Here is a 24,511-nt window from a genome sequence, read left to right on the forward strand (position 1 = left end):
CAAAGCCAGGCCTGGTAGGAGCCATGGCCTGGGCTGCCGAGGCCAGAAATGGCAGCTTGTACCACAAAGCTTGCTGGAGGGTGGGTGTCGCGGCTGCCCCCAGAAGCTGGGTGTGGCTGCCACTGCCGGAGCCACAGCACACGCCCTCTGTGCTCTCACCACCCTCGTGGCCTGGACACGAGAGCCGGGGTCGGGGCAGGCGCACCAGCTGGCCGAGTGTGCTGCTCGCTCCTGCCAAGGCTGGCAGCGCCGGGAGGCCCAGGCACGGCATGACCATGGAAAGCTGCTGTGAAGCCAGGCATGCGCGGGAGGGAAGGAATGGGGCAGATGGATGGGGCAGAAAGATGCCTTTAGTAGAGCGGTTTGCAGGAGATGGTGGAGACAGTAATGAGGTGGGGATCCAGAGAAATAGTGTAGGTGAGAGACGTGGACGCCCCAGGCCAGGTGGAAACTCCCCCGTTGTGGAGGGAAGGGCAGATTAGTGCATTTCAGAAGTCAAAGCAAGAGAAGGCGGCGAAGGAGCAATTGTGGCTGTCCCCAGGTTTCCAAGCAGAGTAAGCAGGTCGCTGATCAGAACTTTAATTCGTATGGGCATGCAGTTGTAGGGATGGAGCTGGGGAGAAGATGAGTTGGGTTGACCACAGGCTGTCTGTCCGGTGGGAGATGTTCAGGAGATGGGGACACTGTTGTTTTGGCTACTCAGTATCTATTCTCCCTTATTCTGGAAACAGATCCACCATTTTCTTTTGGGAAAAATGCAAAGAGTTAAAAATATGATGAGGCCTCTGGGTTGTTTTTTATATATATATATTTTTTTCATTTCTAAAGAAAATCACTGAGATCCTATTACTTGTTTTGGAAGCATTTTCAAAACCAGGGAAAATAGATGTGTCTCGAGGACAGTTCCCAAGCAGCACATGCTATGTAAAGGCCTTGTGGACCTGGCTTCAGTGCCGCCCCACCGCTTGTTTCAGAGAGGACCGTGATCAACACGTTGTTTCGGATACTTTTCCATTATGAATTGGGCATTTAACTCTTCTAACCCATTTCCCCAGTGACGCTGAATCCCTAATGAATGTCTAAGTGACTGGAACGTTTTAACTGCAAGAATCATTCAGGTCTTGGAGCCAGCTGCTCTGAACCTCCTCTGGTGTTATTTAAGCTCTATTTTAAATTCTGGTGAAATTTAAAATTTTTTACATGAAACTGGTTTATCTTATATGGGCACTGTGGCTGGATTGCCCTTGTCACTCATTATTGTTGAAGTAGACTCCCAGAAGGTCAGTTTAGGGAAAATTATAAAAATAGTTTGAGTCCTGTTCCAGCACCGGGAAGGGACGGGGTGGGCCAGCTGCGTCTTGGGGTCCCCTGCACGTGGGCTCTGCTTCCTTGTTGAGTCCCTCACCTCCACTGAGACCCAGTTTCCCACCTGTTAAATGCAGAAAACACCGTGTAGGGCTGTGCAAGGCTCTCGTGAGGATCATCAGCTACATCAGGAGATCAGATCTATGTAAAGCAGATAACTGATAGATTATCAGTTACCAGGGCTTGCTAACTGATAGATGCCAGTAGAGGAGCTCAATTCTTCCCTTTTATTGTTTTTTATTGTATACTAAGAAAGTAGCATGTACTCATCGTAAAAATTCAAACAATGCAGATATAAAGTCAAGAAGAAGGTTTCCCTCCTGTTCTCCTACCTACTTACCTTGCTGTCAGATAACCCTGGGCAGTGATATTCTTCCTGGCCTATTTTTGCTGTGCAAATGTGTATACACACACTACACACACACCAGAAAACTGTTTATGCATACGTGATATGGACATCTTTGCAAAACCAGTGTGCATAGATAGATGTAGATATTATCTCATTGCTTTTAAAATTGTTCAGATAGTTTAGAGGGAGGAGGTGATTGAATTTTTTTGGTAATTGAGGTAAAATTCACATATATGCAATTCACCCATTTCAAATGTCTGTTCCATGTATTTTGGTATGTTCATGGACTTGTCAACCATCACTGCAATCAATTATAGGACGCTTCCATCGTGTTAAAGAAAGAAACCCCTTATCCGTTAGCTATGACTCCTCAGTACCTCTTCTTCCAGCCCTGTGCAGCCACCAATCCACTTTCTGTCTGTGTGCACTTGCCTTTGGACGTTTCATATGAATGGCCGCCTATCATACATGATCTTCCTTTACTAAGCATGATGTATTCAAGGTTCATCCATGTTGTAGCATGTATCAGTACTTCATTCTTTTTACGGTAGGATAATATTCCATTGGATGGATATGCTACCTTTCGTTTCTCCATTTATCAGTTCATGGACATTGGATTATTTCCAACTTTTGGCTATTATAAATGAATGCTGCCACAAACATTTGTGTCAACATATGTTTTCATTTTTCTCGGGTGTATACTTAGGAATAGAATTGCTAGGTGAGATGGTAACTCTTATGTTTTACTGTTTTAGGAGCTGCCAGACTGTTGTCCAAAGCAGCTGCTCAGTTTGCATTCCCACCAGCAGTGTGTGAGGCTCTGTTTCCTTACATCCCCATCAACACTTGTTGGCTTTTTGATAAAAACCATATTAATGGGTGTGAAATAGTATGTTATTATGAGTTTAATTTGCATTTCCTGCTGACTGGTGATACTAAGCATCTTTTCATGTATTGTTAGCTATTTGTATATAGCTATATTTGTATCTCTTTGGAGAATTTAGATTCATTGCCCATCTTTAACTTGTTTATTTTTATCGAACTGTAAGAGTTCTTTATATATTCTAGATACAAGTACTTTATCTGATGTACGATTTGCAAAAAAATTTCTCCCATTTTGTGGGTTGCCTTTTCACTTTCTTGACGGCGTCTTTTGAAAGACAAAAGTTTTTAATTTGATGATATCCAATTTATCTATTTTTGTAGTTATTGCTTGTGTTTTGGTGTGATATCTAAGAAATCATTATTAAATATAAGGTGATGAAAATTTACCTCCAGGCTTTCTTCTAAGAATTTTATAATTTTGGTTCTTACATTTAGGTCTTTGGTCCATTTGGAGTTAATTTTTTATGTGATGTGAAGGAGGGGTCCAGTTTGTTCTTTTGCATGGGCTATCTAGTTGTCCCGGCACCGTTTCTTGAGGCAAGTGACTTTTGGATCTTTCTCCAAACACTGAATTCTCTCATTAGTTCAAATAGTCTTTCAGTTGATTCTACGCTAAGGTCTGGTTTCTCTGTCAATCTAAACCTAACTGCTTTATTTTTTAAAACATTATTTTTGAATAAATGACATAAAATACACAGATTTTAAAAGGTAGAGAGGATGTATAGTGAAAAGGTCTCCTGCTCACAGCTGTCCCTCTGCAGCCCCAGGCCTCTCTCTCTAGAGGTAACTGCTTCCTGTTTCTTGGTATTTTACACAGATTCAACGTGCATACATGTGTTCTTTCTCATTTTTTCATAAATTATAACGTAGTATATATACTCCTTGATTTAAGCAATGTCTCTTAGAGAGCTTCCTCAACAGTACTCCAAAGGGCTTTCTCATTATTTTGACCAGAGGACTTGCGGCAAGAGTGAGCGGGGCCTGTTTAGCTCGTGCCTCGCTAGTGGACGTGGGGCAGCGTCCAATCCTTTGTCATCGCGAGCCACGCACACAGGACTGTCTTCGTGTGCATAATGCCTGTATGTGTAGATATATACACGATCTTTAGAATAAATCCCTTTAAGGGGAATATACGGAATAGAAGAATACATGTTTTAAATTTTTTGACAAATAATACCAGATTGCTCTGCAGACACTTTGTCAATTTATACTGCCTCTGTCAACGCATGGACGCCTGTCCCCAGTCCCACCAACACAGTGTTGTCGCATTTTTTTGGATTGAGTGTCTTAGTTTCAATTTGCATTGATCTTAGTGTGAGTGAGGTTAAACATCTTTTCCTATGTTCAAGGATCATTTATATTTACAATTCTGTGAATTTTCTCTTCCCATATGCGTTTTTTCGTTAGGCTGTTAGTCTTTTTCTTATTGATTTGTGGGCGCTCTGTATAGATTAAAGGCATGAGTTGAGAATGCTTTACCCCACACACATTTTAATTTTTAACTTTTGATGTTATATTTGCTTTTTTTTTTTTTTTTTGACAGAGTCTCACTTGTTGACCAGGCTAGAGTGAGTGCCGTGGCGTCAGCCTAGCTCACAGCAACCTCAAACTCCTGGGCTCAAGCAATCCTCCTGCCTCAGCCTCCCGAGTAGCTGGGACTACAGGCATGCGCCACCATGCCCGGCTAATTTTCTATATATATTAGTTGGCCAATTAATTTCTTTCTCTTTATAGTAGAGACGGGGTCTTGCTCTTGCTCAGGCTGGTTTCGAACTCCTAACCTCGAGCAATCTGCCCGCCTCAGCCTCCCAGAGTGCTAGGATTACAGGCGTGAGCCACCGCTACATTTGCTTTTTTTTTAAAAAAAATATTTATTCTTATGAAGTTGAATTTATCCCTTTGGTCTCTGTGCCTTTGGGTTTTGAATCATGTTTAGAAAGGCCTTCTCCACTCTAAGTTTATAAAAAATTTCAAGTTTGTGATTTTATTATTACATCTGGGGTTTATTCTAGGACAAAGATAGGTAGGAATGTAGTTGTTCCTCCAGATGGCAATCCAATTGCCTTAACAACATTTTAAGAATAATCGCTCTTCCCCACTGATTTGAAAAGCCCTTGATCATATACTACATTCCTCTGTTTGTTAGAAATTTTTGAATTTCTATTCTATTTTTAGTGATTATTGTTTATTTGTATTTCAATATAAACTTTATAATTAGTTTGTCTTGTTTTCAAAAAGTCCTGTTGGCAGATTTATTGGGATAACTTTAAATTACAGATTAATCCACGATGTTTTATAATGAGTCTGCCTGTAGTATCCAGGAGGAGAAAGGAGGTAAGAAGAACTTTAGAACTGTGTAGAAATGTTCCTGGACCCCAAACACTCAGCTCATCACAAGACCAGGCGTCAGGAGCCCTCGGCGGACACCGCCAGCACCTATGGCGCCAGCACGAGGTGCAGCTGCTCGTCACTCACACTCATCTTCCCGCCTCCTTTGCTAACAAGGTGTATTAGCAGAGTGCTGCGGTGTGGCTGAACATCTCCAATTCCTGTCCCTTTTGTCATTAGGCTTGGCCATGTAAGTGGAGGATCACATGGGGCTTCTGAGAGTTCTTTTTAAAGGGAAGGGAGCAAACCCTTCTCTTGTCCCTTCCTCCTCCTAGCTGCCTGCAATGCAGACCTGGTGGCTGGAACTCAGGAGCCATCGTGGACCGCAGAGCTCCATGCTAAGATGGCAGAGCCAAGAGGCAGGGGTGTCTGGGGACTGAGGAGTGGCTGCAGATCTAGCCTTCTGTACTAGTCAGGGTTCTCCGCAGAGACAGAACCAGTAGGAAAGCTAGGTCTAGGTCGAGGTCTATGTCTATCTGTGTCCGTGTGGAATTGCTCCTGCAGCTGCGAGAGCAGGCAGCCCCACGGTCTACCGTCCGCAAGCTGGAGAACCAGGAGAGCCGGCGGTGCAGTTCCGGTTCAAGTGCAGGAGAAGACCGACGTGCCGGCTTTACAGCAGTCAGGCGGAGGATGGAGAAAGCGAATTCTCCCTTACGTTGCTTTTGTTCTACTCAGGTCTCCAGTGTATGGGGGCCATCTGCTTAACTCAGTGCACCGATTCAAATGTTAGTCTCATCCAGAAACAGCCTCACAGAAACACCCAGAATACTGCCTGACCAGGTATCTGGGTACCCATTGCCCAGCTGAGTTGATACATAAAGTTAACCTCTATGACATCCCACTGCTAACTGGTTTCAACCACTGTTATTTTGGATTTTCTTCAACATGCTGCTGAATTTGGCCCTACTCATCCAGAGCATAATGCGAAGAGAAGTGAGCATCTTCACCCACAAGCGCATCACGCGGAGGCTGGGGCACCAGCAAGCCAGCACGCTCAGCTGTGATGCCACAGTGGGAGGGCCATGAGGTCGTAGCTACAGGGCTGGGGATGGGGGCAGGGAAGGCTTCCAGAAGGGCCTGACAGGTGACAGTGACTTGAAGACTGCGTAAGATTTTGTCGAGCAGGGAGCACGGCATGGGCGTTCTAGGAAGAGGAAGCTGCACGAGAAAGGGGGAGAAAAGAAAAGGCTGTGGCTTCCTTAGAGGAACTGTGAGAAATTTGGGGTAACCAGATCCTATGTGTGTAAAGTCTAGGTCAGTGGTTGGACTTAAAAGATATGAAAAACCATAATGAATTGGGGAATAACTTGTAGTACAACAGTTATAGCAGTTCAGAAATATAGGGTCTATATTTTAGACTTCTAAGTCTAAAATAAAAGTTAATAGAAAAAGAAGCACTTTGTACAAAACTTACAGCCGTGGTTCCCAGCCCAGCTTTCCCCATCCCACACGGGCTCGCGGCAGTCACCAGGCTCAGTGAGCTGCAGGCTCACTCCCTGGGTGGGCACATCCGTCTCCTTTGAGCGTGGCTGCAGATTGAACAGCTGAAACCCGACACATCCTCCGGGGCTGTCCCTTCCCTCTCTCAACCCCCCTCCTGCTGGCCACTGCCCTTCGCTGGAGCACACCGATTCTGCAAAGCGAGGAGTGCTTGTGTTGCGTTTTCTCTTTTTTTGACAGTTTCTCTCTGTTGCCCAGGGTAGAGTGCAGTGGTGTGACTATAGCTCCCTGCAACCTCAAACTCCTGGGTTCAAGCAATCCTCCTGCCTCAGCCTCTAAAATGCTGGGATTACGGGTGTGAGCCACCATACCTGGCCTGTATTGCTTTTTATTCAAAATAAAAGACGCCCCCCCCCCACCAATGTCAATGTGGATTTTGATAAACAGATATGTATAACAAGGAAAATAATTTTAACCCAAATGCTGCCTGGCTTTTCTTGGTCTAGGGGTACAAGTGATAGATTAGCAATAAAATCCCAAATCTGCTCCAGAAGAGTCCTCCTGCATGGTCAAATCTAGGTGCTCCAAAGTGCCCATTTTCTGGACAGGAGTGATGGGGCTGTGCTCCCCAGCGGTCTCCCTCCCCGTCCTGGGCTCTGGGAGTCCACGTTGTCTGGACTCACCTCCAGCAGGTTCCAGGGCCACTGGCTTTGACAGCCACAGCTGCTGCTCTGCTTACCTGGGAGCATGTTCCTCTGGCCCTTCCCTCTACCACAAGAGCAGACGCAGGCCTAGCAGAAGAGCAGGCGTGCTGCAGCTGTTAGCAAGAGCTGGCTGGAGCTCAGGGGTAAGTGGCCATGTTCATGGGGTACCTGCCATAGGATATTTGCCAGCCGAAACCCTAATTTACCTCCATGCTCTGGGGGCTAGCTCCTCCCACCCCCACCCCTCAGGAGTATTTCCAAGCCCTTCTAGGTTTTCTGGAATCCAGGCCCAAGAGCATGAGGTCAGGAGAGAAGAGACATCCTATTTCGCCTGTCTAGGGACAGCCTTCCTTGCCCTTCCTGGGATGGCTGGCAGAGGGCAGTCCCACTCCCCTAGGGCAAAGTGCCCAACTCTGCCTACAAGCAAATGATCTTGCCCTGACACCCTGATGCCACTTCTCTCAGAGGGCAAGGGTCTATGTACATCAGAAGTGGAGTATGTGTAAATAATTAAGATTCCTGGGTCCCATCTCAGACTCATTAAATCAGAACATGGGAATGGAACCTAGAATCTGCTGGCAGAGACAGCAATGCCCATGCATTCCTTGGAGTCAGAAGATTTGGTCTTAAATACTACACATGGGGACATCAGTGGTAAGGTCTGGACCAAGCTTTCCCTGACTTGTTAATCCCATGCGAAGAGCAGGTGGGACTTAACCAATCTCCTTCAGTCTGTAGAGTCTCAGCTCTCAAATTCCTCCAAACTGCCACTCAAACAGGGACACACATGTTCACAAAGGTCCGGCCCAAGCAGGCAAATGTTGTCTAACACCTTGCTCAGAGGCATTTCCCATCAGGCAACCCAACCTGAGGGAGGCAGCTCTGCCTACAACTGGGGCCCCTTGTACCCGAGCATGGGAACAATAGGCTTTTTAAGGTCTTGGCTTCTCAAATGTCTATTTCAGAGATCTGCAAACAGAGCCTTTGCTTTTTCGTTTGCATAACCAAATGGTTGAGTCAAGTGGTTTCACTGGAAAAAGAGCAGTGTACACCTGCCACTGCTGCAGGACAGGGGCCATGGGCCTCCCAGGAAGGGTGACTCTCGCACCCAGACCAAGAGAGTGATCCCAGGAAACAGGAGCAAGTGATCAGCATACTAATGGACCACAAATGTGGTTGTTTTGCTTTTCAGTTGACATTTTGTTTTTGTGGTTTTTTTTTTCTGAAAACTGAGCCATCAAAATAAACAGTTCATAGATTTCAGTTTCTTGAGCAAAAAAAAAATAAAATAAATAAATAAATAAACAGTTCAATTTAAAAAAAAGAGAAATGGTTAACGATGCCACTTTATTGGGCTATTTTTAAAATGTATTTCAATAAAGTTTTACTACTGGGTAAGAAACAAACCAAACTGAGCCAACACTTTCAAACCAGAAGTTTCAGGCCACTGTGGTTCCTCACATCTATGATCCTAGCACTTTGGAAGGCCAAGGCAGGGGGGTTGCTTGAGGCCAGGAGTTCAAGACCCGCCTGGAGACCATCCCACCCCCAGTCTCTAAAAATAAAAAGTAAAAAATTAGCCGGGCATGGTGGCATGTGTCTGCAGTCCCAGCTACTTGTAGGCTGAGGCAGGAGGATCCTTGAGCCCAGGAACTATTGAGCCTGATTCTAAAAACAAAAAAGTTGTAAATAAAAATCCAGATTTCCAGCTTTTCTGTAAAAATTCAGAAGAGTGATACCAGCAGGCCTGGCTTCTGCACAGCAACAGTGTCATGGAGCTGAGTGGCGGCCACCGCTGTAATCCCGGTGCGTCTCCCCACGCGCCCCCACCAGGCAGCACGCCCAGCACTCGCCACGCCGCTGCCCGCTGTCTTCTCACACCAGCCTGGTGCCCCTCAGCCTGCCGCTCCGCTCCGGAGGCTGCGCGCGCTCTGCTCTGCTCTGCACGGGCAAACTCCAGTCCCCCAAGCACCTGGGCACACTACCTAACAAGCTCTTTTCCACCAGCCTTTCCAATGTTGCAGCAACTGGGGAAGAATATTTTTCCATGCCTCATGCCAGAGACCTGGGCTGGCATTTTCTTGTCTTTTACCTGGATTTGGCCAAGTGCTTTGTTTCTCCTGGAAACTTGGCACCATCAGGGCGTCCGTCATCACCTGAGATAGTCTCCCCTGTGGCCCTGTGATGCCCACAGAGCCTCCGAGCTGGAGGGGCGCGTCTGAAGCAGGGGAATGGAGTATCAATGGAGCCCGTATTACTTTGTCTGGGACATGTGTCCAAGGCAGTGGCCTTTGCCACTGAGGGTATGAGGGTCCTGTCAGGATCCTCCCTCTGTCCCCTCACTGCTGAAATGTCCCAGCAACTTACCTTGGGAACTGACATTTAACACAGTTCTAGTGTATATGGGCCTTTGTAAAAGATTGTCAAGGTTTTAAGGTAAACCCACCAAGAGAGTGAGGTTCCAGGCAGGAGCTCAGAAAGGTTCCCTGAAAATCTATTCTTTTTTAAATTTTAAAATGAGAGAGAAAAAGCCTAGAGATTCCAAATTTTGTTTGAAAACTATTAAGACAGGGCTATGCTACTAATTTTATTCTAAAAAAGATAACTTCTATTAACTTCTATATATGTTCCAATAACAATGACATTGATTTGGCATCTTATAAAACTTAAAATGTGATTTAATTAAGTGGTGTTTTAAAAGCATTAAAAGGCACCCGAATGTCTAGCCTATTGAAGCACCCAGCACTTTTGCCTCTGATGGGGAGCAAGCTGTGTTTCCTGGTTCTCTGTAGGGACGAATTTGTTGGAGAAGACAGAAGACAGAGGGAGCTGAAGGAGGATGACTGCACACTTCTTCAGACATTTCCAGCGAGAAAGTTCTTCATCAATGACAGAAGAGGGTTGGGGCACACTGACAGGTGGCCTTTATGTCAAAGCCTTGATTTTAAGTGTTTATTTGAAAAATACCCCTTGCACACACTCAGGAAGTAAAAATCAATCCCACTACAGGAAGCATTTACAATGCTGAAGACAGGATAGCCCCTAGGCCTCCTCCCGCGCCCCGCCCCACTCTCCTCTCCAATCCCACGGCCCAGAGGTAACCCCGGTGACGCTTCCCACTAATGCCCACAGACACAGAGCTCTGGGCACTGGCATCTCAGGTTAGCCTTAGGATCCGTGTGCAATCTCGCCTTACCTGCCCTTGAGCTCTGGCCCTGCGGAGGGAAGGAGGGCAGGTCCTGGTGGCCATGGGCTGCTCTGAAGGCACAATCACAGCCTGGGGGCGGGGGAGGGCGGGGAGTATGTGGATCAGGGCAAAGGGGCTGCCAAGGGGAGCACTTGCTACCAGTTCAAGGTCAGGTTTGCAGAGCTGGAGGAGCTGAAGTTACCACACCGGCTGCAGACTGGGAAAGCTAGCAGTTTCAGTTCTCAGCAGGAAAAGTTTGGGCAGTGAAAGTAGGATTCACTGCTCAAGGAGGGAGAAATTTCCTGATTTGAGACAGAACACTCGGATAGTCAACAGTGCTTTAGTCACATGGGAAAAGGCTCAACATAAAATGTTAATTTAGGCCGGGCGCGGTGGCTCACGCCTGTAATCCTAGCTCTCTGGGAGGCCGAGGCAGGCAGATTGCACAAGGTCAGGAGTTCAAAACCAGCCTGAGCAAGAGCAAGACCCCGTCTCTACTATAAATAGAAAGAAATTAATTGGCCAACTGATATATATATAAAATTAGCCGGGCATGGTGGCACATGCCTGTAGTCCCAGCTACTCGGGAGGCTGAGGCAGTAGGATCGCTTGAGCCCAGGAGTTTGAGGTTGCTGTGAGCTAGACTGATGCCACGGCACTCACTCTTGCCTGGACAACAAAGCAAGACTCTGTCTCAAAAAAAAAAAAAAAAAAATGTTAATTTAAAAAGAGGGAGAAAATTGTGTACAGATAATGTGACCCCAAATGGGTGAAGTCAGTTTCTGTATATGACTACCTCTTTACGAATATTCAGACATAAATAGAAGAAACTCAGACTGAAATATATCAAAATGTAATTAAATTTGTTCTTTATCATTACCTTATTATTTCATTTTTCTTTAATGAAAATGGATTTCTCCTGCAATAAAATGTTTATATTGAAACAAAGGTCAAACGCTGCATCTGTAGTGACTTAAGCTGGTTGGTCTTTGACAGAAAGAGACTAAATCTAGGGTGACGAAAGACATGTGAAAACCAGCATGAGACACTGGGAGGAAGAACTTTTTTGAGCCTCAGTTTCTCAGTAATGAGATGATTAAATATTTCCAAAGAATTCTACATGATTCATAATCTCCAAATCAACTCTGACAAGTGAAGCTTGGGCTGGGGTTTTACAATTGTATTCTCTATTTCATCACGTGTGAGAGAGAGCTTGTGCAAGTGCTTTCATCTTGTCAGGCTCAGCCTTTGAGGTTGGGGCAGGCGGGTTTGAGGCTGCCTGGGGCAAGGGCAGGACTGCTCCCAGGCCTGGGAGCCGCAGGGTGCGCTCAGTGCCGCCCTCAGCTCTGGGAAGGCTCTGAAAGCCCTGCTTTTGGACCGCAGGTCCCAGGGCCCCAGAGTCTTCTGCTGGGGAATCGGCTTTCTTCCCAAAGGGACAAGGCCTTCTTACCATGACCTCACAGTTAGCGTGGTCATTAGATGAGTATCTGCATGTCTCCCTCTCCTGCACTCTAAGTTGAGAACATGCCCTGCAGTCTGGTGCATAGGACCTGAGGTGTTGAAAACATTATTTTGACATGACTGATTTTTACACTGACTGTAGCTAAAGTCCTCTTTAATTCTACTGGACTCTGTTCTCCTCTAAAGGGCGGGGGAGCTGTTTCATGTGCTGCACGCCTTCGTGTCCTCCTTAGCACACCCCCTCAGACTGGCTAATGCAAAAGAAAGCAGGTCATTTTCTTGTTTTAAATGAGAATAACCAAAGATTTGATTTCAGCTGATATTATATTAGCAATTTTAAATGTATTCTATCAGGAGCCAGAAATAAATTTGTAGGAATAGCTAGGTTTCCAAATATTGACATTAACTTTCGGTTCAGACATTGAAAAGCCTCTAGTCCACACCCAACCCCCCTCCCAGCACCCTCTCTCTAATCTTACCTAGCTCTTCACTTACTGTCGAGTGGCTTCTCAAATGCTTCTGGCAACTCTGTGTTATTAGTTAAGGACGGCACCTTGTTATTAGATTGCATTTTATTATTTCCTTCAGCTCAGTGCGCACCTAATATTGGAGGGCTCTCCCTATGGGTCGAGATCAAGAGATGCTGCAAATGATGTGGTTTTATTATTTCTGGGCCCCTACGCAGCCAGGTGAGAAACTGGATGCTGTGTAAGCTGACGGACAGGCCGGCATCGTCCGGTTCTGACTGGTAGAGTCCGGTGTCCAAGCCCCAGCACGGCCACTCCTGTGTGCATCACAGAGTGGTTGGGGCAGCTGCGGCTCTGCCCGCTCGAGACGCCTGTTGCATGAGATCAGTAAGCATTCAGCACGGCTATCCTGGCCTTTTCACACAGTGGGTCTAATTTACCATCGCCTCCTAGGGAAATAGATACGTTGTCTTTGGGCCGGCTTTATATACAATGTAACGTCTTATTAGACATATACTCGGCTTCCACCCAGAGTGCATTTTCAAAGGCCACTGGCATGTAAAATGTTGACCAGCCTCTGATAAAAGAGTATTAGTGGCCTGCAAAAGCCCTTACGTCTGAGCACAGGGAGCATGCGCGGTGCCAGGCTGCCAGGCCAGAAGGTCTCCAGGGCAAAGAAGTCCTCTAGAACATGGCTGATAACGCCATGCCCTGCTAGCATATTGACTCTAATTGTCTTAGTAAGTCTAGATAGAATAAACGAATGGAACAAAAATAGCTTTGAAAGAAAATAATAAAGCACATCATTAAAGTTCAAAAACCCTATTATCTTTAAATTCCATCATATCACTGGAAGGGCTTAACTTCATTTTCTTTCCTCGTCTGTTGCCAGAGCCCCCAGAACCTCCCTTTGTGTGGTCCAGGGCGCTCTCTTGGCTGTGCCATAGGGCACAGGGCTTGCAGTATGAATGTAAAACTCAGAAAGAAGCCCAACTTGAACCCAGACACAACACGCTGACCATTCCAACTAGAAATTGAGGGACTCTTCAGAGGAGGAAGAATGCTGGGTGGACAGCTTGCACAAGGGCTTACCAAACTCCAAGTCCTTGATGTTGCAGTGGAAGACCACTTCTTCATTCACCATGAGTTCTACCACATTCCAGTCTTCTATCTTCTCCAGGATGACCTCGTGCCCTTCTCTGGCCAGCACAGCTGGAGAAGACAGAGAAGGAGGTGGGTGACGGGGTCAGGCTTCAGATGACAGGTAGCTGTCCTCATAGATGACAGTAGCACGTCTGCCCCCAGTTGCTCATGGGTATAACTAACTGCCTTGGCAGGCCTTAGCTGGTGCTGGCCCTGTGCCCTCCCCTTTGATGGGAACCACAGCCAGAGGCCTGGCGATTCAGCTTTCCATTGCTATTTCCCCAGACCCCCATGATCTGTTAAACAAGGAGCTTTTCTAGGAAACGGTGACTGGGCTTTCCAGAGGTTGTGTTGGAGGGGACTCAGGTGATTAGGCAACTTCTTACCCTGTTGATGGAAATGCAAATTGGTCACCTTTCCAGAGGGCAGTTTGACAGTACATACCATAAGCCTCAAAAAACCATTCTGATCTTTGGCCCAGGAAATTGCATTTAAAAGAAACTTTCCTAAGGAAAAAAATCAGAAATACAGGCAGTTTTTTGCAATAAGATGTCCTTTCTATATTATTATCATAGCAAAATACTGGGAACAACTTACATGTCCAATAATAAGAAAATGGTATGTCCATATAATGAGATTTTATTTGGACATTTAAAAAATGTTTAGGTTTTTCATAGTTCAAGTTTTTAATATTCAAGCAAAAATACTGATAAGCAAAAATGAAGATATGAATATGTATAACATATATTAAATATATATATTGAATATTAATTTATGTATGTAAGGAGGAAGAAAACATCACTTACCACAGTGATCATCTCTCTGTGGTAAGATTATATGAAACTTTCCCCTTTTTAATCTTTCAACATTTTCCAGATTGTTTATAATAATCAGAAAAAAGTTTTTTAAAAAAACTAATGAACTAAACTTTTATTCTCACCTTTGGAATACGCATTTTGTTATCACTTATATTCAGTGGCTCCTCCCCAGAGATCAGCCATGGAAAAACAATTAGGTTCAATCTCTGTTGTGGAAGTGCAAGGGTATACGAGTCAGAGGAAGTGGCGTGCATGGGACAGAGGAGAGCTCTCTTCTCTCCAACAAGCTTCTCCCAGTCGCCTTGGTGTGCTCGCCTCCTAACACTGACACTGCAGTGGGCGTGCCCTTCCTCCCCAGTTTCTGGTAGAGTCCTACTCACCCCATGATATAGGCACTAGAGTGGGTGGCTTCTAGCTGCCCTTGGCAGTCTTCATATGCTGGTGAGAATTTTGGTGAGGATGGAATGAGAAATCAGGTGGGTGGCATGTTTTTTAAAGTTTTAGCATTTCAATCAGTCTTACTAATTGGACTGGTGAAAAGCAGACAGTTATGTCAGTTAATTGCATTTAATGACAGAGACAATTGCTGTTTCAAAATGTTGGCGTGTCCACTTCATCTTTCAATCAGTTCAAGAACATCCAGCCCCAACTGTGAACATTTTAATTGCGTGATTTTAATTTCACTTCTGGAAAGGAACTTCAGAAAGAGACTCAGCGAGGATCTCCATTAACAAGATAATGCTGTTTGGGCACCTGGTGGTGGCCCTAATCGACCTGCATCGCGGCATGCCTCTCTAAAGGACGCCAGCATCTTTCCGCTGGCATATTTATGGCAGTGTACCCTGTTTACGTGTCTAGTGTTAAACATCTTTGACGAAGGCACACAGCTTGGGCTGTGACTTGCTTAAATGAAGCAGTCCCACTGGTTCGGAAGGCCGTTCATCTAGGGGGCATAAAGGCAGTCTGCAGGCAGATTCCTGGGACCCCCTCCCCTAGCAGCGCCCTCGGGAGGGGGGCCGTGTCTGTCTGAAGACACCCCAGGGACGTGCTTCAGCCTGACAGGAAGGAGGCAGGATCAAAGCAGCTTCTCCATTCCCGCCTACACCCCTGCCTCTGGGGCGAGGTGCCGGCACCCGTCAGCACCCCAGGCCAGCGCTGAGGCCTGCGGGCCGTGGGCAGAGGGGGCACGGGCGCTGTCCCCAGCAGGCAGGAGCAGCCCGGCAGGAGGAGACCCGAGGCCCACACCAGCACCGCCACGGCCCTGCCCGGGGTCCTCCTCACGGAGCCTCAGCCTCCATGAGGACAGTGTCACTCTTATGGCACTGTGTAGCTCAGACCAGGATTTGATCCACTGAATGGCCCACTCTGTGGAGTTGGGGGTGCCGAATAGTGAGGGTCCACCTCGTGTGTGAGCAGATGAAGGCAACAGGAAGAAATCCTCTCACGCTCTGCCTTCACAGGCTCTCGGCCCTAAGGGAGTGTGTCTCCCTGCAGCCCGGGTGCCTGCAGGTGCCAGACGGTCATGCAGGCCGGCTGAATTGACACGCTCAGAGTGGTGCTGGTACTGCCTGCAACCCCTGTGGCCTCCGAGTGACTGAGTCTGATTCTTATTAAAGCCATAGCTGCCTCAGAGCCCATGTCGTCCATCCAGCCTCAGGACGCCGGCTCCTTCTCATCCGTCTGGGACGGCTGAGCCCAGCCATGGGGTGGCCAGCGCAGGCTTAAGGGATCAAACACAGAGAAGCCCCAGAATTCCTGCAGCTCATCCAAATGCCACCTCTCTACATGGAGGACCCATTTGTTCCTATGAGCTGCTATGGGGTTGTCTATTCAAAGAAAGGTCAGATAAATATACTCCCTGAAACAAAGTCTCTGCAAAGGCAGTGGCTAAACTCCAGCATAAATCAACCAGAAGCTGTAAGGCCACCCGCAGAACACCCGCCTCTTTGAAGTGGCACCTCATCCTTCAAGGGGGATCTAGATGCACTGAAGGGACGCAGATAAGCCTCCCCTCTCAGCGCAGGCGGGTCGCGCCCCATCTGCGAGTGATTTAGACGCGCTGGTCAGGAAGTCACGGCACACAGACCTCTCTCCCTCCTCTACGCAGCACGGAAGCCGTGCCGACCACCGTTAATGACGCAGCTAATGCCTAGCTAGGGACAGGAAAATGGCACATGCGGGTGTCTCAGCTAAATAAGAGTGAAGTCCATTTTTAAGGGTCAGTTTCAATCCCTTCCAATTCCTTTGAGTGGGTCATTTGGCAGACTTAAGTGCAGCTGGCCAGGAGCAACCACGGCCAGAGAAATTACTTACAACTCTTTGTTAAGCTTTAGCTCAGCTTCATCAGTATTGAGACCAGAGTGGAGACATTTTTGCTGAGCTATTATAAATCATGGATAATAAAGAACAAACATTTTCAGTTTGCTCAAGTTCAGAAAAGATCAGGCATATTTCCAAAGCCAGCAGGGCTTCGGGAAATGATAAAGGGATATAATTTTTAAAGAATTACATAGAATTCAGTGGAGATTTTTGCAGGGGAGGGCCTGCAGTTGCACCCCTCTGCTCGCTGTGAGGTTAGTGCTGGGTCTGGAGTGTGTGTGGGGTGACGGACAGATGCTCCCTGCCTTGCTGCTGGCACCCCGGCCTTGGCAAATGTTATGCCAGGATCATACGCGTTATCATTCCTGGACACACGGAGCTTACTTTACAAATCAACCACCTGCTGACACCTTGCAATTCTCAAGTCTCCTTCAACCATAAAAATGCTCCTCTTGGTCTTCTCAGATACTCCTTCCCTCCCCTGCCGTGGGAAGAGCCTGTGCGGCTGCCTTTGCTCTTCGCTGCTTGGTGTCCCCCCACCCCTCGCCTGGGGGAGCCTGCAGCCGGCCCTGCAGCCGGCCCTGCAGACGGCCCTGCAGAGGTCAGGAAGAACCACACAGTCGATGCAGCCCCCAGACACCCCCTCGCCCATCTCCTGTCTTGCTTCTTTAACATACTTTTGCTGGTGAGAAATATGGATACATGTTAAACTCTAACATCTTATCAGATTGTTATATAGACTCACGACTTTTTAAAATCTTCAAAAATTATAGAAAAGGGCACTATCTAAATCTTCCCCTCTCTTTCCGTCGCGTCCACCGCAGAGCTGTGCGCGGAGCCTCACGAGCAGCGTGAGCTGCGATTCAGTTAGCCCTTCCTTTTTCCGGTTGTTTCCAATTTTTCACTATCACCAAAATGTTGCAACATACCTCCTTGTGCCTGTGTGAGGTGTTTTTTTTCTTTCATGAGGAAAATACTAAGGAACAGCAAGCTGGATTCTACCGTCTGTGGTTACTTTTTTTTTTTTTTTTTTTGAGACAGAGTCTCACTCTGTTGCCCAGGCTAGAGTGAGTGCCGTGGCGTCAGCCTGGCTCACAGCAACCTCAAACTCCTGGGCTCAAGCGATCCTCCTGCCTCAGCCTCCCAAGTAGCTGGGACTACAGGCATGTGCCACCATGCCTTGCTAATTTTTTTTTCTATTTTTAGTTGTTTGGCTAATTTCTTTCTATTTTTAGTAGAGAAAGGGTCTCACTCTTGCACAGGCTGGTCTTGAACTTGTGATCTCAAGCAATCCACCCGCCTTGGCCTCCCAGAGTGCAAGAGCCACCGCGTCCGGCCTGTGGTTACATTTTAACAGACACTGCTGCCGTGTTGCCCTCCAAGGTAACTGCCCAATTTATCCTCCCGTCGAGAGGGCGCGAGAATACTCTTCTCTAAGCCCTTTGCCAGCACGAATTCATTCCTCTCTGGAGATAAAGCCTACTCAGCTGTGTGGGGCCCACGGGCCCTTTCCTCTGGAAATCCCACCACACCTGCCTCCTGTGCCTCCGGGTTCTCTCCTGCTTCCGCATCTCTCCCCCCAGCCACTCCTCTCTCTGAACACCCTCAGCCCCTCGGAGGGGCCACCGCCAGCGTCCTGCCTGCCCTGGCTTCCTCCGCAGTCCCACCTCCTGTGGCTCCAACCTTGGGCTTTACGCAGGTTTATGTCCTTAACTAATATTTATTGGTGTTCACAACAAGCCAGGCACAGTTCTAGGCACTGGGACCTAGCAGAAAATAGAACAGACGAGAACCCTTGCCCCATCGGGGAGAAGGGTAACCAGCAAGAGGTGAAATGCATGTTCTGTTAGCTGCTCAGGAGCACTAAGAAGACATGAGGAGGAGGGTCGGGAGCTCAGGCCGAGGGAGGCAGGGGGAAGCACTGATTTGAGGTGGGCACTCGAGCACAGCCTGCTGCAGGTGACTTGTGAGGAATATCCCAAGGCCCAGAGAGTGAAGAGTGAAGACCTGTGGGAACAGTGTTCCAGGAGAGCAACTGCCAAGACTAGTGGGAGCTGCTGAGTGCTGAGGGCCGGCAGCAGGGGGGGGGGGCGCGGGGTGAGCAGCTGCGGGAGGGAAGGGGCAAGGGGCCACGGGGAGCCTGGGAGGCCATGGCTTCCCCCCCAAGTGGGCTGGGAGCCAGCAGGATGTTCTCGGAGGCAAAGGCCACGCCATGACTCAGGCTCACCAAGTCACCTGGCTTTGGCGCTGAGAAAGACCACAGGGGTGGTCTCTGGAGCAACAGGGCAGGAGATGATGGCAGCTAGACAAAAAGATGGGAGGTGGTCAGGAGAGTAAGAAGGGTTGAAATCTAGACTTGCCGTGAACACAGAGCTGACAGGATGTGTTGACAGACTAAATGGGGAGTGTAAGGGAAAGGGAAGAGCGAGCTGATGGTGAGGCTTCCTGCCTCAGCACCTGAAAGCACAGAGCAGAGAGGGGAAGCGAGCAGAGCTGCTGGTGGCATGCGTGTTAGGAGTCCCGCCGGGAAATTCTGGCACACTAAGTCTGAGCTGCTACTCAACAAAGCAGTGGCAATGAGAGGTCCCAATTAAAGATATAAATTTGGAAGTCATCAGCATATAGATGTCATTTAAAGTCATAACTACTCCTGACTCAAATCCTGCCTTCATCTTTCTCCTGAACTCCAGAACATAATTTCTAACCACTGGCTAGCTTTTTCTTCCTTCCCTTCCCTTCCCTGCCCTCCCCTCCCCTTTTCTTTTCCCTCTCTCCCTCCCTCTCCCTCCTCCTCCCTTCTTTCCTTCCTTACTTCCTTTTTTCTATCTCTCTCTCTTTCTTTCCTTCCTTTTCTTTTTGAGATAGGATCCCACTCTGTTGCCCAGGCTAGAGTGCAGTGGCATCATCATAGCTCACTACAACCTCAAACTCCTGGGCTCAAGGGATCATCTTGCCTCAGCCTACCAACTACCTGGGACTATAGGCATGCACCACCATGCCCAGCTAATTTTCTATTTTTTGTAGAGACAGTGTCTATCTCTTGCTCACGATAGTCTCTTAACTCCTGGGCTCAAGGGATTCTCCTGCCTCAGCCTCCCAAAGTGCTAGGATTACAGGTGTGAGTCAACACACCTGGTTATTAATATTTCTTAATAGTTCATTTCTTCCCCACTTCTCCTCCCTAAATCTCTTCCTTCGGAATTGGACTCTGAAAGTACATCTGTGGTCTCATCCTTCCTTAGCTCAAGAACCTTTGCTGGCTCCTTGTTGCCAAGGGTGGAACAGGCCAGACTCCCTTGTTGCCCATCATCCTCTAACCAGACTCAACTGCTTGCTGCTCCCTGAAGTGCCCCAAGCTGCCCCCTTCTCCCCTTCCCAGTGGCCCTTCCTCAGGAATAGTAAGAACTAACGCTATGGAGCCCTTGCGACGTGCAGGCATGGTGTTCATCACGCGCATTTCCTCATCACAGTCTCGTATCGGCGAGGTAGGAGTTCACATTCCCCCCTAACCAACAAGTAAACTGAGGCTCATAAGAGGTAAAATTACTTGATTTTGACTTTGGCCACAATGCTACCAAATGGTAGGGTCCAATTCAAACAAGGGTGGCTGGACATCAGAGCCCCTGAGCGTAACCCGTGCTCATGCGCTCTCCCTGCCAACGGTGCCAAGAGTGTAGGCAGGAGACAAGTGGCCAGGGAGAGGTGACAGGTAAAGCTGACAGAACCTAGGGCAAACTGGGGGGTCCCCCAATACTAGTAAGATGTGTTATCAGAGCAAAATGTACCTTTATGCATTCTGTTTAATATAATTTTGAGTATGTAAATGAGCTAATGGAACTCCCACAGTCACGCTGATTGTGGCAGCAGGAAGGCAGCAGAAAGGAACATAATTACAAGTGTCTGCAGACATCAGCAAAATGGCAGGGTAGACAGCCCCAAACTCCCATCCCTCCAGAGAAGCATTGATAAAACAACCAGAACTGTCAGAACCAACTTTGTCAAAACTCTAGAAAACAATCAAGGGTCTGCAGCAACCAAGGGAACGCTGAATTAAGGAAAATGCAGCTTTAAAATGGCAGAAGAGCTCTGTGGAATTTTCCTTTGCCCTCACCCCGCCTTCTCCCTGACCTGGTGGCAGTCTTGGTGACAGCAGCCCATGCTCCCAGTATGGGACCCTGGTTCTTGATTCCAGAGGAAGCAGAGCAGACGTTATTCGTAGATTCTTGTGTTTTTGTGTTCTAACCCCTCTGGGGCTTCCGGAAGGGCCGAAGCAAGACACTTGTCTTTGCCTGACTTGGAATCCACACACGGTGGAAAACCTGTGGGCGGTGCTCAAAAACATTCTAAGGGAAATGAAAAACTCACAGCTGCCTGGCAAAAAATCACAGCTGAGACTCACAATAGATTTCATAAAGCCTAAGAGAAAAACCTGGAGAGAGAGTTTCTTTGGAAAATTAGGACATTCAAAAGTACTCATGTATACTGGGGGATTTAGAAGGCCAACAGCAAGCTTAGAACAGGATGTGTGCTCTGAAAAGTGAGGATCCAAAGCTCTCAGCACTGGCCGATCTACAGGCTCAGTGACAGGAGGAAGCAGAGGCCAAGGCAGAACTGTAACCAGCCTGGCCAAGTGTTACAGTAGCGCCTCAACGCAGAGCAAATGCACAATGACTGGGAGAAATCTTTTTGTTTGGTTTGGTTTTAAAGTTCTTGGCATTCAAGGAAATTTTAGTCAAAACACTGGCTGAGCACAAGCTAAGCCTTCAACAATTAGGAATAACAAACTCTGGGGAAGGAGGAAAATCTGTTTCCAGGGATAAGACCCTATAATATCTGAATGTCCAGTTTTCAGCCAGAACAATCACAAAGCATATAAAGAAACAAGAAAGTATGGCCCAGTCTAAAGGGAACATATTAATTGACAGAAACTCTCTGAGGAAGCTCAGATCTTGGGCTATGTTAAGTCAACTATCTTAACTATGTTCTAAGAGCCAAAGGAAACTACAGATAAATGACTAAAAGAAACTAAAAAATGATGTATGTACAAAATGAGAATATCAATAAAGAGATAGGAATGGTGAATTATGAGGTGACGGTGGGTGGGGCTCATTGGAGTGGGAGGGAGAGAAAAATCATTTATTTGGGCTGTATCCTTAGCCAAAACTGCAAAACATCTTAAGCATCACCATATGGCACTGCTAATAACTGCACTGTGCACTCCCTGTCACATGTTGAACCCTAGCCCCCAATGTGATTATATTAATATCTGGAGATAGGTCCTTTAGGAGGTAATTAAGGTTAAATGAGGTCATAGGGTGGGGCCCTAATCTGGTAGGATTAGTGCCCTTATAGGAAGAGACACCAGAGATCGTGCCCACTCCCCCATGTGCCCCACCATGTGTGGACGGGAGAGAAGGTGGCTGGCAGCAAGCCAGGAAGAGAGCCCTCACCAGAAACCGCCCCTGTTGGACCTTGATCAGGGAATTCCAGGCTTCAGAGTGTGGAAAAGATAGATCTCTATTGTGTAGGAGCCCCACCTTATGGCATTTTGTTAAGGCAGCCCTAGCGAACCAATACAAACACTGAGGTATTTACGACAGAAGCTCTGTCAGCTGTTCTCTCAGAGAAAGCAACATTCTCTGCCGAGGAAAACCCCACCCATCCTTCACACTCGAGCTCAGTGTCATCTCCTCCAGGGGACCTTCCCTGATTGCTGAGTCAAAACTGATGTTTACATACCCTGGCCTCCCACAGCATTTTGCATGGAAGATTCTGAGTCTGAGTCATATAATGGAGTTCATCCATGCTCAGTCCCGAGCCCTCTTCTCATTCTGTATGTTCTCTCCAAGTCAATGGCTCGTGTATCTCTAGCTCCACCTCCAGACCTTTCCTCTCCACTCCAGGATGGCAGAGCTGAGCAGCACCTCCACCTAGGTAGCTGACAGCACCCGAAAAGCTTAATACAGATGCTCCTGGACTTGGCGACGGCCTACATCACAATAAACACACTGAGTCGAAAATGTTTAGTGCCCTGGTAGACCTACATAAAGTAGAAAAATCATAAGCGGAACCGCTGTAAGTCCAGATGTACCTCCATTTATGATGGAGTTGCCTCCAGATAAATGCATCGTAAGGTTGAAAAATCGCATTTGGGGACTGTGTGTATATCCAAAATGGAACATATTCCTCCAAGTTACAGTCCATCTTCGGCGTTTTCCATTTTAGTGGAGAACACCTCCATCCATCAGCGCTGTCTCAAGCCAGAAGCCGACTTGTGCATGACATCCTCTTCACCCTCCCTCCCACACCCGTCCTCAGGGAGCAGCTGCTTTTACTTTGCTCCATTATCCCCTTTACGGCTGTGCTGGTCCGAGCTCCTCTCATCCCTGGACCAGGCCAACATCAGCCTCTGACTTGTCTTCCCTGCTCCGCCCGGCCCCTCGGATTTGTGACCCTCAGCGCAGCCAGGCTCTCACCATGCCTGCTCACAGCTGCTCTGTGGCCCTGCGGGCGGGCCTGTCTGCCTTCCACCCTTTCTCCCCAGCAGGGCTGCAGACCTCCTAGCCACACCTCCACCTTGGCAGGCATAGGCCCTCCTGGGGGGCTCTTTCCTTTCTTTACCTGGTTAGTTTTCACTCATTTCTTTAAAGCTCAACTCAAGTGTAATTTTCTCAGATGAGCTTTTCCAGACCTCTCGCTCCTGTGCAATTCGGGCTGGACGCACGTGGTGATATTCTCGTGGCACTCTTAGCCTGAGCTTTGGCCCAGGCTTCACTTAGCGGTCACAACGGGGAGATCACTTGGAGGACACACGTCCTTGTCCGACGGCGCGTCCAGTGCCCGCAAGGGTGTCGGACACACACTAGGTCCTCAAGTCAGGTTTGCTGCATGAATGAATAACTAAGAGGGAGAATTCCGCACTGCTACTTTCCAGCCATTTGACTTGTGAAAGTTACTTAATGTTCCTGATTCTCGGTTTTCCAACTCATAAGCAGGGTTATAGAGTCTTTTCTACCGAGGAAATCTGTGTACACTGCCCCGCACTCAGGGGACCCACGGCTAGTTTGTCCCCACTCTTACATGCGAGCTGTGGAGGCCGGAGGACGCTAAGTCATGCGGGGGAGCGGGCCTCTGGGAAGACTTCCCGGAGGAGGCGGCACTTGGCCGGGCACTGAGGAAGGGGCGGGCACAACCCGCACGGACGCGAGAGGCCCACCTTGCAGGCCCTCCAGGCGGAAGGTGCGGTGCTCCACCGACAGGCCCACCGCGCTGTATGGCCCGTAGCGCAGGACGACGACCGCGTTCCCCGGCATGGCCGGCGCCCGCCGAGCAGCCCCGCCGCAGGCAACGGCCCTGGCGCCCGCCGAGCAGCGCCCGCCAAGCAGCGCCCACCGCAGGCAACGGTCCTGGCGCCCGCCGAGCAGCGCCCGCCAAGCAGCGCCCACCGCAGGCAACGGTCCTGGCGCCCGCCAAGCTGCGCCCACCGCAGGCAACGGTCCTGGCGCCCGCCGAGCAGCCCCGCGGCCCTGGGACCCTCGCGGCCGGCGGCGCGGGGCCGGGCTGGTCGGGGCGGCGCGGGGTCGGGCTGGTCGGGGCGGCTGCGGCGCGGGGCCGGGCCGGTCGGGGCGGTGGTGGCCCGGGGCCGGGCCGGTCGGGGCGGTGGTGGCGCGGGGCCGGGCCGGTCGGGGCGGTGGTGGCGCGGGACCGGGCCGGTCGGGGCGGTGGTGGCGCGGGGCCGGGCCGGTCGGGGCGGTGGTGGCCCGGGGCCGGGCCGGTCGGGGCGGTGGTGGCGCGGGACCGGGCCGGTCGGGGCGGTGGTGGCGCGGGGCCGGGCTGGTCGGGGCGGTGGTGGCCCGGGGCCGGGCCGGTCGGGGCGGTGGTGGCGCGGGACCGGGCCGGTGGGGGCGGTGGCGGCGCGGGGCCGGGCTGGTCGGGGCGGCGCGGGGCCGGGCTGGTCGTGGGACGGTGGCGCGGGGCCGGGCTGG

General features: G+C 48.9%; 1 protein-coding gene across 1 annotated transcript; it reads right to left on the reverse strand.

The window, feature by feature from the left end:
• Positions 1–12,333: 12,333 nt before the first annotated feature.
• Positions 12,334–23,963, reverse strand: LOC142875687 (UPF0728 protein C10orf53). The gene is made up of 3 exons (XM_076010403.1): positions 23,743–23,963; positions 13,339–13,458; positions 12,334–12,695 (listed from the first exon to the last, which is right to left on the reverse strand). Exons 1-3 carry the CDS (start codon positions 23,837–23,839, stop codon positions 12,631–12,633), a joined length of 282 nt encoding a protein of 93 aa, XP_075866518.1. The 5' UTR covers positions 23,840–23,963; the 3' UTR covers positions 12,334–12,630.
• Between the last annotated feature and the right edge of the window lie 548 nt (positions 23,964–24,511).

Source organism: Microcebus murinus, chromosome 14, assembly GCF_040939455.1.
Source record: "Microcebus murinus isolate Inina chromosome 14, M.murinus_Inina_mat1.0, whole genome shotgun sequence".
In the NCBI taxonomy this organism is placed as follows: Eukaryota; Metazoa; Chordata; class Mammalia; order Primates; family Cheirogaleidae; genus Microcebus; species Microcebus murinus.